General features: G+C 40.5%; 1 protein-coding gene across 7 annotated transcripts in view; it reads right to left on the reverse strand.

Moving 5' to 3' along the window:
• Nucleotides 1-4,048: 4,048 nt before the first annotated feature.
• LOC125466294 (neurexophilin-1) overlaps nucleotides 4,049-13,781 on the reverse strand; it is a 135,034-nt gene continuing 125,301 nt past the window's right edge. For all 7 annotated transcript variants that reach the window (XM_048560653.2, XM_048560626.1, XM_048560616.2 and 4 more), the window contains one exon: nucleotides 4,049-5,211. In XM_048560653.2, coding sequence (XP_048416610.1) covers nucleotides 4,450-5,211 — 762 coding nt within the window. In that variant the 3' untranslated portion in view covers nucleotides 4,049-4,449. The remainder of the gene's footprint in view (nucleotides 5,212-13,781) is intronic.

The following is a 13,781-nucleotide window of genomic DNA, read 5'->3' on the forward strand; positions in this document are numbered from 1 at the left end:
AGGATGCGGGCATCACCAGTTGAATGAGCCTTGAGAAGATGATGGTCAGCTGTCTTCTCAAACTAGTTCTTGTGCTGTAGGTAGACCCACAAAGTCATTAGGGAGGAAATTCCAAGATTTGACACAGCGACAGTGAAGGAATGTCAATATATGTCTAAATCAGGATGCTAAGTTGTTTTGAGGAAAACCTGAAGGTAGTGGTGTTGCCCTGTATCTGCTGCCTTTTTCCTTCTAGATGAAAGTGGCCATGGGTTCGGAAGATGCTCTCTATGGAGCTTCAGTGAATTTCTGCTGTGCATTTTGTAGATAGTGCACACTGCTCTTATTGAGCATCGATGGTGAAGTGATTGAATGTTTGTGGCTATGGTTCCAATCAAGCAGGCTGCTTTGTATTGGATGATGTCAAGCTTCTTGAATGTTGTTGGAGCTGTATGCATCCAGGGAAGTGGGGAGTATTCCATCAAGACTTGTGCCTTGTAACTGATGGGCTTTTGGGAGTTAGGAGCATGAGGGAAAACTCCCCATCTCCCAGGATGAGTGCAGCTCCAGCTTTGACACCATACATGACAAATCAGCCCACTTAATTCACTCCCTCCACCACCAATACACAGTAGCAGCACTATGCACCATCAACAAAATCCCCTGCAGGAATTCTCCTAGGTTCCTTAGACTGTATTCCCTAAACTCGCCAACATTACCATCTCAAAGGTCAAGGGTAGCAGATACATAGGAATCCCACCGCCTTCAGGTTCCCCTCTAAGCTGCTTAGCACCCTAACTTGGAAATATATTGCCAATCTTTCACTACCACTGTATAAAAATCCTAGAACTCCCTGCCTAACTGCATTGTGGTTGTGCCTTCAGCAAGCACACTACAGCAGTCCAAGAAGGCACATATCAGATTCACATGGACAACTACAGATAGGAATACATACTAGCTCAGATAATGAAGTCCATATGCTTTGAATGCATAAAAGGTTACAATGACAATGCACCTGCATACCGTTAGGAGACCTGTAATGTATATGTCGAGACTGCACAAAGTGGAACTGATTAGATTTGACATGCTGGTTTGTTAGTGAAAGAAAATTTTCCATACAGTCATGTGAATTGGAATCTTACATAACATGTCTTTCAAATAATAGCACGTGCTATCTTTTATGAAAGATGGGACGTTGGGGAAATACAATTGTATTTAATGTACTTGCCACAATCATGAGACTACTACCTCTGCCGTGGGAATAATTAGGTACACATCTCTGAGTGAGCAACTTGTATTCATCATGGGGATCCCCACAGGATGTTGCTCGTCCTCTTTTCTGACTCCCTCCTCCAGGCTCGAAGGTTGACACCCCCTCCTCACTCCCCAGGTTACCTCATTTGATCCTGACCAAAAGCAGTGAGTTCACCTTAGCCTGGCTTCCTTCATGGGACTGCTACTGAAGTCTGGCACTGGTGGGGCAACACAGCTATCAGCAAATCATTCTGGCTAGTCACCCTTGAGAGTAGTATTTCCCTAACCCTGACGGGGTGGATATCCCACAATTACCGTGTTAAGGTTGACCCAAGCATATTATGGCTGCTGTCAAGCCTTTCTTTAAAGTCAGTGGTTTTAATCCTACATGACACATCAATCAAGAACGGGGTTAAATTAAATCCAAAATCCGCTCCATGGCAAGATGCGCAGGGTCATGGCTGACGAATAATTATGTGACAGGAAACCTGTTTCCAATAGATTTCCACAGGTTTCAGATCTAGAATGTATGTTTTTCATGGTATTACAGTGATTTAAACCTGAACATGGGGGTCATTATTTAGAAGTTCAGAAATCATAGAAAAATTAGCCATTTGTTTGAAACTGAGGTAGAAAACTCCAGACTGCAGGAAATGGCCAATAGACTGGTTAGATGGGCAGAAATGTGCAAATGGAATTCAGTCTGAGAAATGTGAGCTATTATTTGCATAGGGAGGACAAAACATTAAGTGAATGCACATTAAATGGTAGCGTTTTGAGGAGTATGGTGGGGAATAGAGGGACATTTGAGCGCGTGTCCAAAGACTGCTAAAGGTAACAAGAAGATAGATAAGGTAGTTAAGAACAAATAAGGCATACATTTCCCTACTAACTGTGGCACTGAATGTAAGAGCAGGAGGATTGTGCTAGAGTGGTATAACACTAGTTAGACATAGCTAAGGTAGAGCACCTGTCTTGTTTTTCATTCACTGGGTGTGAACATTGCTGCCTAGGCCAATATTTATTATCCATCCCTAACTGCTTTTCAGGAGGCTGTGGTCAGCTGTCTTTCTGAACCTTTGCAGTTTCTAGATACATACAATAATTCAGAAAGGCACATGAGTCCAACCAAATGGCATCACCATTGTAGCACAAGAAGCGTTGTTAAATTTGAACATTTCATACTGAATCTGAACTCCCCAAAAATTGGTGGGTTGGGGTTTAAATGCAAAAAATCAGAACAGGAACTAAAGCCCGTTCTGAATCCTCTTATTCCAACTTTATGGAGGGGGGAAAAGGGTAGGCAACCAATCTCCTCACAGGGTATGGGTCATTTGTTCAAATTTTTTGGTGAGGCTGTAAGCTTTAATTTAATCGTTATTCAATTTTTAACTTCAAGTGTTTGGGTTACCCATATTAGAAAACATAACAGGTTAAAGGATGAAAGGATGTCTGAATTTCATGAGTTAAGTGCTGTTAAAACATTGTGTGGGAGTTGGAAGGAGAACAGCGATTCTTCCAGCTAACAAGCTGCCAGTCAAAAGCCTCTCCTCCACTTCCCTCTATATATGCTGTCTGCTTCCTACTCCGAACCACCATTGAGACCATACTGGAATGACCCCTGACCCTTATGACTGTGGGATGCCCAGAAAATTGAGAGGCCCTCAATTGCATTCAGGTCTGTAGGAACTGTCATCTGAACCTCCCTCTCCATAAGAGTGCATTCATCTGTTCTGTGAATCTGGAGGGCTCCCTGACTGTCAACCTGTGGGCTGGAATCCCACAAAGAGAAAAAAAAACAGCCTTTCAGTTAACTTTTAGAAGGCATTCAATGAGGCCCTTCTTCTGGGTTTCTCAATTTCACAGTTGTGCCCTGCACGAATGTCATCTCAATTCCATCAGAGATCATGGGAACTGCAGATGCTGGAGAATCCGAGATAACAAAGTGTGCAGCTGGATGAACACAACAGGGCAAGCAGCACCTTCGGAGCACAAAAGCTGACGTTCGGGCCTAAACCCTTTCTAGGTCCAAAACGTCAGTTTTTGTGCCCCTAAGGTGCTGCTTGGCCTGCTGTGTTCATCCAGCTCCACTCTTTGTCATCTTGATTCCAGGCATGCTTACAGTGAACCCTGAGAATGATTCCTGTTAGCTTTCACTTAGAAATTTCCCATCAGAGCTTTTTGTGGATGATTGTAGGAAATATTGGCAATAAAGCAAAGCTGGCTATTTTTAGATGCTTATATCATATCACAACGGAAAGTTGTGCCATGCTCCTGCTGGTTTCTAGGACAGACAGGTTTTCAGTCAGCAAGGGGATCAGCTATCATAGGGAAGCAGAAGGAAAGTGTAGCGGAGAATTATCAGATTAACCATGATCCCATTAAGTGGCAGAAACACTTTGTGTTGAATGGCCTACTTCTGCTGTTATTTTCAATCACAATGTACAGGTGAAATAGCAAATTTTTTTTTGAAATTTCTTTACTGAATATGGATACTTAAACTGGCTGGATTCAGCTTTGGTAGCAGTTGAATATATTTGTCAAACACCAATGTAGCTGCAGCTAACATTGTGCCATATGCAATCATCAATGCAATCATCAATAAGCACATATGGAAGATGATGAATCAACAGTGATGCTACACATTGGTTCTGAGTGGAAATTTGTATTTGTTTAGGAGTCTGTCTTAGTCTCAAAATCCATCCATATTAAAGATCCTGGACCAAAAGTACCTACATATATATTCATCAAATAAAGAAGTGAAGCTTGAAGGAGATTTTCAAGAATAATTGATGTGCCATAATTCAAGGGTATGCACATTTTGAAACTGAAATCTTTTTGTATTTTATTCCTATTTACATATCATATCTTCCAGAAATAAAATACTTTAATACAGCAATGAGTAATATGGTATATGTATACCTCTTAAACTGTTCCTTCACCAGTTACATTAATTATAATAATTCTTTTTGTACATGAGTTTGTTGTAAGCTATAACGGCTACACAAATAAAAGGTTATTTTTCATTTCATTTGTTCTTAAAACCATAAACAAGCAAGAGAGACAGTTACAAGTTAATGGTCATAGGTAGCTCAAATAACACTGAATAAACTATATACAGTACAAACCATTCATACAAATGAAGACTAAGATATAGAATTCATTACAATACCATAATTACAGTAACCGTTTTCTCAGATGCCAATCAGGTCACCCTCAGCCAGAGGGGAAATATGGAGTGTCACTGTGGTAATTGTAATCTGGACACACTTTCTGCACTAGTTTATAATCTGTACTGTAAAATGAAATATAAATACATATAACTTTAAAGGGTTTGGAGCACAGCCATGACACATGGCTTTGCGTCTGCTCCTGGTAACAGGTTTTTGATGGATCATAGTTGCAAAGCGTAGTCTTCTTCGCCTTGTCCACTTTCTCATATTCAATACGGCAGTTAAATGTCTTTGAATCTTTGGCATCAATCACCGTCTGTTGAGCCAAGTCAAATTCCACAATTTTTGTAGGGGGTACCAGGCTGACGGAAACATTCCCCTGGCCAGTTGAATTGTGACGGAAATAGACACTAAAGGTACCATTTCCATGGTCCACTATTTTGCCTGTGATGAGTAGATTTAGCTTGACAGTTTTAATGTTGGAATGAAAGTCCCCCCAGCCAAACATTTTTTTAAACTTGCCCGTTTTGACTATAGGTCGCCTCTTAATTCGAGGGCGGGGGTCCTTCTGATCTGATGCATTTCGTAACCAATCCCATATGTCCTGGTCAGAGTAAGGTACTGGAGTTTCATAATGCAGGTCCACAGCAGTAGCATTCTCTTTGCCAGATAATGTCTGTGAAAGCAGACGGCTGATAGAGAGGTCTTTGCTGGCTTCTGTCCATATGTGTTTTTGCGAATTCTTAGAGCTGTCAGTTTTTAGAAGTTCTGATTTCTGAGGATTATTTCCATGAATGCAAATAACCTGTAAATATGAAAAATAAGGAATGAATTTTTGCTCAACAAGCAGAGTTATATGTGCTCATTTACTGTGTGGATAACATCACCTTACAATAGTAATGCTTCAAACAAAACATTCACTTATAAGGAGCTTGTATTCACTTATATTTCAAATGTAATACTCTGAAGTACACAGACCACTGCAAAGACACATGCATCAGACATTCACATATTGTATGAATATCAAAACAATAAGATGAAAGAGCTCTGATGGTTAAAGGACTTGGGGAAATCTCCAACATCATTAAGTTGTACCTGAGCATCTTAACATGTACATAAAGTGTTGAAACAGTCACATAAAACTGATCATCCCATCCAAAGCATGGTGACATGATGATAAATCAGAACTCCAAGACATGTTGAGATTTTAATTCCAATGTATGGTGTTCAAAGAGGACTGCTACAACCAAAATCTGACTGTATGTGTAAATCCAGCGAATGCCTGGCAAAGAACTGTTTGAATGTATGGATTGGCTCACCTGTACAGAGTCAGGGAAAATTTCAAACAGAAGAGATAATGAGAAGCTGACTATCCATTACCGTCTCAGCAGGAAGCCATCCCCTGCAGACAGGTTTGTGCTTTCCCATCCAGAGATTTACAGAAATTCAGACCCCAGGCACCAAATTCTCCCACAAGAGGAAACACGGTCTCAACTTCCAGGCAGTTAAGTCTCCTCAGGATCTTATATGTTTTGCTTACGTCACCTCTAATTCTTCGCAGCACCTGAAAATACAGACCTAGCCTGTTGTGCCTTTCATCATAAAGTAATCTGCTCATTCCAGGAATTAGTCTAGGAAACCTTCTCCAAACTGTTTCCAATGCATTAACATCCTTCCTTAAATAAAGTGAGCAGTTCTGTACATAGTACTCCAAAACTGGTTTCTCGATGTTCTGCTACTGAGCTAATACTTTGTAATTTTTTTTATTACTTTTACTTTTTTGGACTCACTTCTTATTCTTAATCTGTCAGTACATATTTCTGAAGAAGGGTCCAGACCCAAAACGTCAGCTTTCCTGCTCCTCTGATGCTGCCTGGCCTGCTGTGTTCATCCAGCTCTATGCTGTGTTACCTTCTGTCACTATGTATATTGCATTTTTTATTTTTTCCAACTGGTAAACTCATTGTCTTTTTTTAACTCAAGGATGCCTTGTTAAATTGGCTCCTATTTAAAAATATGACTTCATTTGGTCTGGGAGAAAGGTATCCACAAAGTTAAGAATAATTTGTAAATGAGCCTTGCTACAAGCAACTTAGGGGGCAGGTGAATAACCAAGTTCATCCCTCCTCACTTAGGCTCTTTGGGTATTCCATCTGGAGTTACAACAAACAGAACAACCTCATGTGGGAATACATCCAATCAAACTGGGAGTTTGTCTCCGCAATTTGAACCCAAAGAAGAAACAGAAGGATTAGAGGGGGTAAATTCTTACTTTGAGATCAATCTTTTTTATTGAAATTACAGAAAGCTTTCTTGAATTTGCAAAGCTGCGGTATAGAAATATCCACGTCTGATGCCTGCACATTCTTCGAACAGTTAAATGATTCAGAGAGCATCTTGGGATTAGCATTTTGCCCAAAAGTCAGACAACTTAAAATTTTAGAAAAGGTGGCCAAACGTTTATAGGTGGAAATTGAGGAAGTTTGATAAAGCAGAGATAGAAACTTTGATTATTCTTTCAAGCCATTAGAACGTTAAAGTGGTCAATTCAACACTCATCTTTATTATTGCAAAGTACATTTTTCAGGAAGTTCAGGATGTTTATGTCCTCTTGGCTGGGGAAAGTTCCACCAGTTATGAGACAGTAGAAATGGCCATTTTAAGACCTTTAAGATATTTGGCCATTATAAGACATTTTGATGACCTCTTACAGCTTTGGTCCAACATAGAGAAACAAACTAAATTCCAGAGGTGGGGCAAGAGTGACTGCCCTTGACATTTGGCTGAATGTGGCATCAAGGAGCCCTATTAAAACTGAAGTCAGTGGAATGAAGGGGCAGACTCTCTGGGTTGAAGTCAGACCTGGCACAAAAGCAAAATGTTGTGTATTTTGGAGGTCAGTTATCTCAACATCAAGACATCTCTGCAGGAGTCTTAGGGTAGTGTCCTGGGCTCAGCCTTCTTCAGCTGCTTCATCAATGACCTTCCCTCCATTATCAGGTCAGCAATGACGACCTTTTCTCATGATTGCATAATGTTCAGCACCCAATTGCAACTCCTAAAAATGCTGAAACAGTTATGTCCAAATGCAACAATACAGGACAATATCCAGTTTTGGGCTGACAAGGGTAAATAACATTTGCACCACACAAGTAGCAGGCAACAAGCATCAACATCTAGACAGAATCTAATGATTGCCCTTTGATGTTCAATAGCATTACAATCACTGAATTCTCTGTTGTCAACCTCCTGGGGCTTACCATTGACCAGAACGGAACTGAACTGGGCGTATAAATACTGTCACTACAAAAACAGGACAGGGGCAAGGCAGCAAGTAACGTGTCTTCAGATTCCCAGAAGCCTACCCATCATCTACAAGGCACAAGTCAGGTAAATGGTGGAACAGTCCCCACTTGGCTACATGAGTACTGCTCTAACAATCCTCAAGTAGCTTGATACATCCAGGGCAATGCAGCACGCTTGTATGGACCACATCTGCAAACATTTCCTCCCCCTACACTGATGCTCAGTAGCAGCAATGTGTACTATGTACAAGATGTACTGCAGAAATTCACCAAGGCGCCTCAGACAGTACCTTCCAAACCCCTGGCCACTTCAAAGGACAAGAGCAGCAGTGGTGCTATGTTACAGAATATGGACTGCAGCAGTTCAAGAACACAGCTCAACACCACCTTCTCGAGGGAAACTATCTTCTCATCATCCTGACTTAGAAATATATTGCCACTGTCTCTGTGTCAATATCCTAGCATAACCTCCCTAAGATCATTTAAGGTCAATCTACAGCATGTGAACTTCAGCAGTTTAAGAAGGCAGCTCCCCATACCCTTCTGAAGGCAACTAGGCCCAAATGTTGGCCCAGCCAGTGATGCCCATGTTCCGTGAGTGAATAAAAAGAAACAAGGGCTTTGCAGGTTGGGACAGCATTTGTTTGGCAATATATTTCTAAGTCAGGATGGTGAATGGCTTGGAAGGGAAGTTGCAGGTGGTGGCATTCCCATGCATCTGCTGCCCTTGTCATTGAATGTTGTAGGTAATACACACTGCTATTACTGTGCATCGGTCGTGGGGGGTGTGGATATTTATTGATACAGTGCCAATCAAACAGGATGCTTCATCCTGGATGGTGTTAACTATCTTGAGTGTTGTTGGAGATACATCCATCCAGACAATTTGACTTCTCTTGTGGACATTGTGTTTATGTGGTGAGACCCACTGAGTTTCTGGTCAATTGTAACTTCCCAAGGATGTTGATAATGGGGGATTCAGTGACAGTAACAGCATCTAATTTTAAATGATGGTGGGTAGATTGACTCTTATTGGAAATGGTCATTGTCTGGCATTTGTGTGGTGTGAATGTTACTTACCCCTTGTCGACTCAACACTGCATATTGTCCAGAGCTTATTGAATTTGACAATGGACTGCTTCAGTATCTGAGGAGCAGTGAATGGTGCTGAACATTGTGCAACCATTAATGAAAATCCCCACTTCTGGCCTTAAGATGGAGGGAAGGTCATTGATGAAGCAGCTGAAGATGGTTGGGCCTAGAATACTACCCTGAGGAACTCCTGCAGAGATATCCTGAACTTGTGATGACTGAACACCAACAAGCACAACCAGCTTCCTATATGCCAAATATTTGTTTGTGTCTGATACCAACTAATTTAGGTTTTGCTAAAGCTTCTTGATGCCATACTCAGTCGAATGCAGTCCTAATGTCAAAGGCTGTCACTCTCACTTCACCTCTGGAATTCAACACTTTTGTCCATGTTTGAATCAAAGTTGTAATGAGGTTAGGAGCTGAGTGCCCCTGGCAGAATCCAATCTGCACCACTGTGCAGGTTATTGCTGAAAAGATGTAGTTTGATGGCATTGTGGATGACACCTTCCATCACTTTTCTGGTGATCAAAAGTAGACTGATGAAGCGGTAATTGGCCAGTTTGCATTTGTCCTGCCTAATGTGTACAGGACATTCCTGGGCAATTTTCCACATTGTTGGGTGGATACAAGCGTTGTAACTGTACTGGAAGAAGTACAGGGGAGTGGCAAAGTTCTGGAGCACAAGTCTTCAGTACTGTTGTCGGAATACTGTCAGGGCCAATGCTTTTGCAGTATCCAGTGTCTCCAGCCATTTCTTGACATCACGTGGAATGAATTGAATTGGGTGAAGACTGGTAGCTGTAATGTTGGGGACCACTGGAGGAGGCCGAGATGCATAATCTACTTGGCACTTCTGGCTGAAGATTGCTGCAAATGTCTTATCTTTTGTACATGTGCTGGGCTCTTCTATCATTGAGGATCGGGATATTTGTGAAGCCTTGTCCTCCAGTGAGTTGTGTAATTGCCCACCTTCATGCTGTATGGCAGACTAGTAGTCCTGTTTGGTGGCTTCACCAGATTTATACCTCATCTTCAGGTATGCCTGATGCTGCTCCTGGGATGCCCTCCTGCATTCTCCATTGAACCAGGATTGATCCCCTGTCTTGATGTCAATGAGGGATATGCCAAGCCATGAGGTTGCAGACTGTGTGGATTACAATTCTGCTGCTGTTGGCTCCCTACAACACCTCATGGATGCCCAGTCTTGAGTTGCTAGATCTATGTGAAGTCTGTCCCATTTAGCAAATTGATACTTCCACACAACACAATCGAGGGCATTTTCAATGCTGAAGGTGGGACTTCGTCTCCACGAGGATCGTGCAGTCATCACTGTTACCGAATCTGTCATGGGCAGATGCTCCTGCAGCTGGCAGGTTAGTAAGGATGGGGTAAAATACGTCTTTCCCTTTTGTTGGTTCCCTCACCACCTGCCGCACACCCAGTCTAGCAGCTATGTCCTTTAGGACACGACCAGCTCGATCAGTAGTGCTGCTGCTGAGCCACTCTTTGTGGTGATGTTGAAATCCCTCACCCACCTAGAATACATTTTGTACCCTTTACACCATCAGTGCTTCCAAGTGCTTTCAACATGGAGGAGTACCGATTCACTAGCCGAGGGAGCATGGTCCTTGTCCATGAATTATTAAAAAAAATTGGATGCCATTTAGTGCCAATAGAGTACGATCAAAACTTCTGTACCCTCAGTAAAAGGCATTCTCAGACCTTAGTTCACCCAGTTACCAGCATGCTCCTCCAATCACTACCATGCACCACTTCAACACTTTCAGCTCCTACTGCAAACTATTCCTCTCTTCACTAATACTACCTTCACTTCCTCACAGCTGTAACATTTCTTACACAAGTCACACTGTTCTATGCTGAGTGAGTCACAACAACTCATACACCCACACTTGCACGCTTCCTTCTTGCTCAATGGCAAACTTTCACACAATAGCAAGGAGCTGCCTGCATCTGGAAGAGAGCCACAATTCCCTCCATGTACTGTCACTACTGGGAGAGCAGGTAACAGATATTGTGGGTAGGGGAAGCATGAGGAGAGTAGCATCTGGCAAGGCTGGACAACAAAATTCCCCTTCTCACTTGATGCATAACAAATTGCTGCTGCTTTCGGAAGCCACTCATCTGTTTCTATTTACTCAGACCAATAAATGCTACAGCTTGTCCCTTTCTTTCATTTCATGTCCAGAAGCTCTACACATCCCTCAGGGAGAAGAAGAAGAAGAGGGCGGCCAAGATTTTCTTGTTTTCTGTTCAAGCAAACATGACTGAAGGCGAGTGGTTGGATTATTCATATGCCAGTATCTTCACAGACAGTTGATATTTCAACTGCATACCAAATGTTTGCAAAAAAGATGGTAAGTTATTATGATAAACTAACGATTGCATAAAGATTGATGTATTATTAGTGTCTGACACTCGATGGCAAATGAGCATTTTATAAATATTGTGCCATAAAGTTGTCACAAAACATTTAGAGCCATTTTAATGCTTAATATATTTATTTTATTAGTTTTGTACACTTTGATTTGTTGGATTCCTGAAAATGGGATACTGAAATCTAAATAGAGAATCAGTTGCAGATTTGAAGATTTAGCGATTTCATCAGTAACAACATCCTGAGCATTGAAAGAGGAACATAACATAGAAACATAGAAGATAGGAGCAGGAGGAGGCCTTTCAGCCCTTTGCGCCTGCCCCGACTTTCTTCATGATCATGGCTGGTTGTCCAACTCAACGGACTAATCCCACTTTCTCACCATAACCCTCGATCCCATTCGGCCCAAGTACTATACATAGTCACCTCTTGAATACATTCAATGTTTTGGCGTCAACTATTTCCTGTGGTAATCAATTCCACAGGCTCGCCACTCTTTACGTGAAGAAATGTCTCATCATCTCTGTCCTAAATCATCAACCCGGAATTCTCATACTTGATCCCCGGTTCTGGACACACCCACCATCGGGAACATCCTCCCTGCAACTACCCTCAGTCATGTTAGAAGCCCTTTCAAAACTGCATGACGTTAAACAAAAGAAACTACTGTGGAGCCAATCCTCAAAAATAATCAGAAGAGAAGGCAGCTACTGGGAAGGCAGTTTTATAAAGCTGCTAAGATGATAAGGAAAAAGGAAGAAGATGACAATGCTGCAGAGCAAAGAATTTACCTGAGCATTCAAAACAATATTATTCAAAAAAACATGTTAAATAGGTAGCTGTGGGTTATTTTAGGAGAACAATATGTGGAAGAGGGCTGGTTTTTATTTTAAGTACTCTGTTCATAACATTTTAATATTTAATTTCAGTTTATGATTAGTCAATCTGATCGTCATGTTGTTAATTAATGACTGAATATTAAAGGATAACTAGTGTTTTTTAGGATATTGACCATAAGGACACTGTGGGATTCTGTTTTGATAACTAAATTGCCCTCAAATTACATGATATGCAAAAAAAACCTCAAACTTGTTTGAAGCTCTCTCCCTTATTTTGTTGAGGTTAAAACAGGTTAAATGCCCACTAAATAGCAGGGATAGGAATTCAAGTTGAGCATTAATATCTTAGTGCATAATTCCAGATCTTAGAATTTCTAAAATCGGGACAGCCACATATTGTAGCAAAAATTAGAACTGGATGGATTTTTGCTTTTATAATTAATAAATGCATGTGCAGATGCATGTTATCCCTTTGTGATTACTGCAGATTCAAATTAACTTTCAGAGGTCAGAAACACAATGCTATTTAGACTTTAACCTGCTGTGGCATAATAGAATAACAAAAGACATTGGAAAAATTGATTTTACACACTTCAAAATCCAACAGTCACAGTGTGTTGATACACAACGTGAACCTTCTGTCCAGCAACTAAAGACTTTTCATCTCAACATGAGACAGAGAGATAGCTGCCTTTTTGAGGTCTTTGGAAGTATTCCAGAACTCTAAAATGTTAGTCAAATAGTCTTAGCAAGTGGAAGATCATGAGAAAATACTTCCAAAGTTGAGATGAGTACTTCCTTGTAACATTATATTAGCTTTAGTGATTATTCTAATATCTTAAAAAGGAAAGTCAACAATAAAAATAAACAAATATGAAAATAACAAATATTTAAAGAATTCCGTGAAGCTACCGAATATTTATAAAATGTGCAAATAGAAGCAGTTTCTAGAAATCATAATACAATAAGTGGAGTTGATCAGCAAAAGAGTTTCAAAGAGGACAGTAAACTATTTGCAAATCAGTTAAATCCACAAAATTCTACTGCATTGTATCGTATCCATTGTTGTAATGTTAACTATGCATGTTTAAATTTTTTAGACTAATTAAAATAAATGCAAGGAGTGATCAAATTTGTAAGTTTAAATTACTTACATCAATCAAAATAATATTTTCTCAATTTTTTTTAAAGAATGATGTTAAGCAAAAAAATCGTGTCCACAATAGTTCAGGCTTGGGATTCACTTGCATGAATGTCTAACACCTCAATGCTTGCTTTTCAAGATTTTCTCTTCTGATATGAACTGTTTTGGCACTATAATTTTTCATCTTTTAGGAATATTTGATTCTACATGGAACATTTTTTCTTTGACGAGAATAAATCTCAGTGTGGGCAGTATTATTCTAAGTATCATATGGAAAAGGGTGAATATTTCTTAACCAAAACTGTTTTCTAAAAGTATGGCAGATTTTATGACCAGCAGGGAGGTACTTTTAACATATTTTCACTGGGCTCATAATCGAGAAACTCAGGTATTGCATCAGGTACTTGTGTTCAAATTCAAGCACAGGAGATGATGGAATTTTAATTTTAAAAGTCAGGAATTACAATTCTAAATGAAACTCGTTTAGCTCACTCATGTACTTTTTGGAATCTGTCAGCCTTATCCGGCCGACATGTAACTACACACACAGCAATGTAATTGACTCTTAACTGCCCTTTCAAATATCCTAGCAAGCCA

The sequence above is a fragment of the Stegostoma tigrinum genome, chromosome 2 (assembly GCF_030684315.1).
Source record: "Stegostoma tigrinum isolate sSteTig4 chromosome 2, sSteTig4.hap1, whole genome shotgun sequence".
NCBI classification, from domain to species: Eukaryota; Metazoa; Chordata; class Chondrichthyes; order Orectolobiformes; family Stegostomatidae; genus Stegostoma; species Stegostoma tigrinum.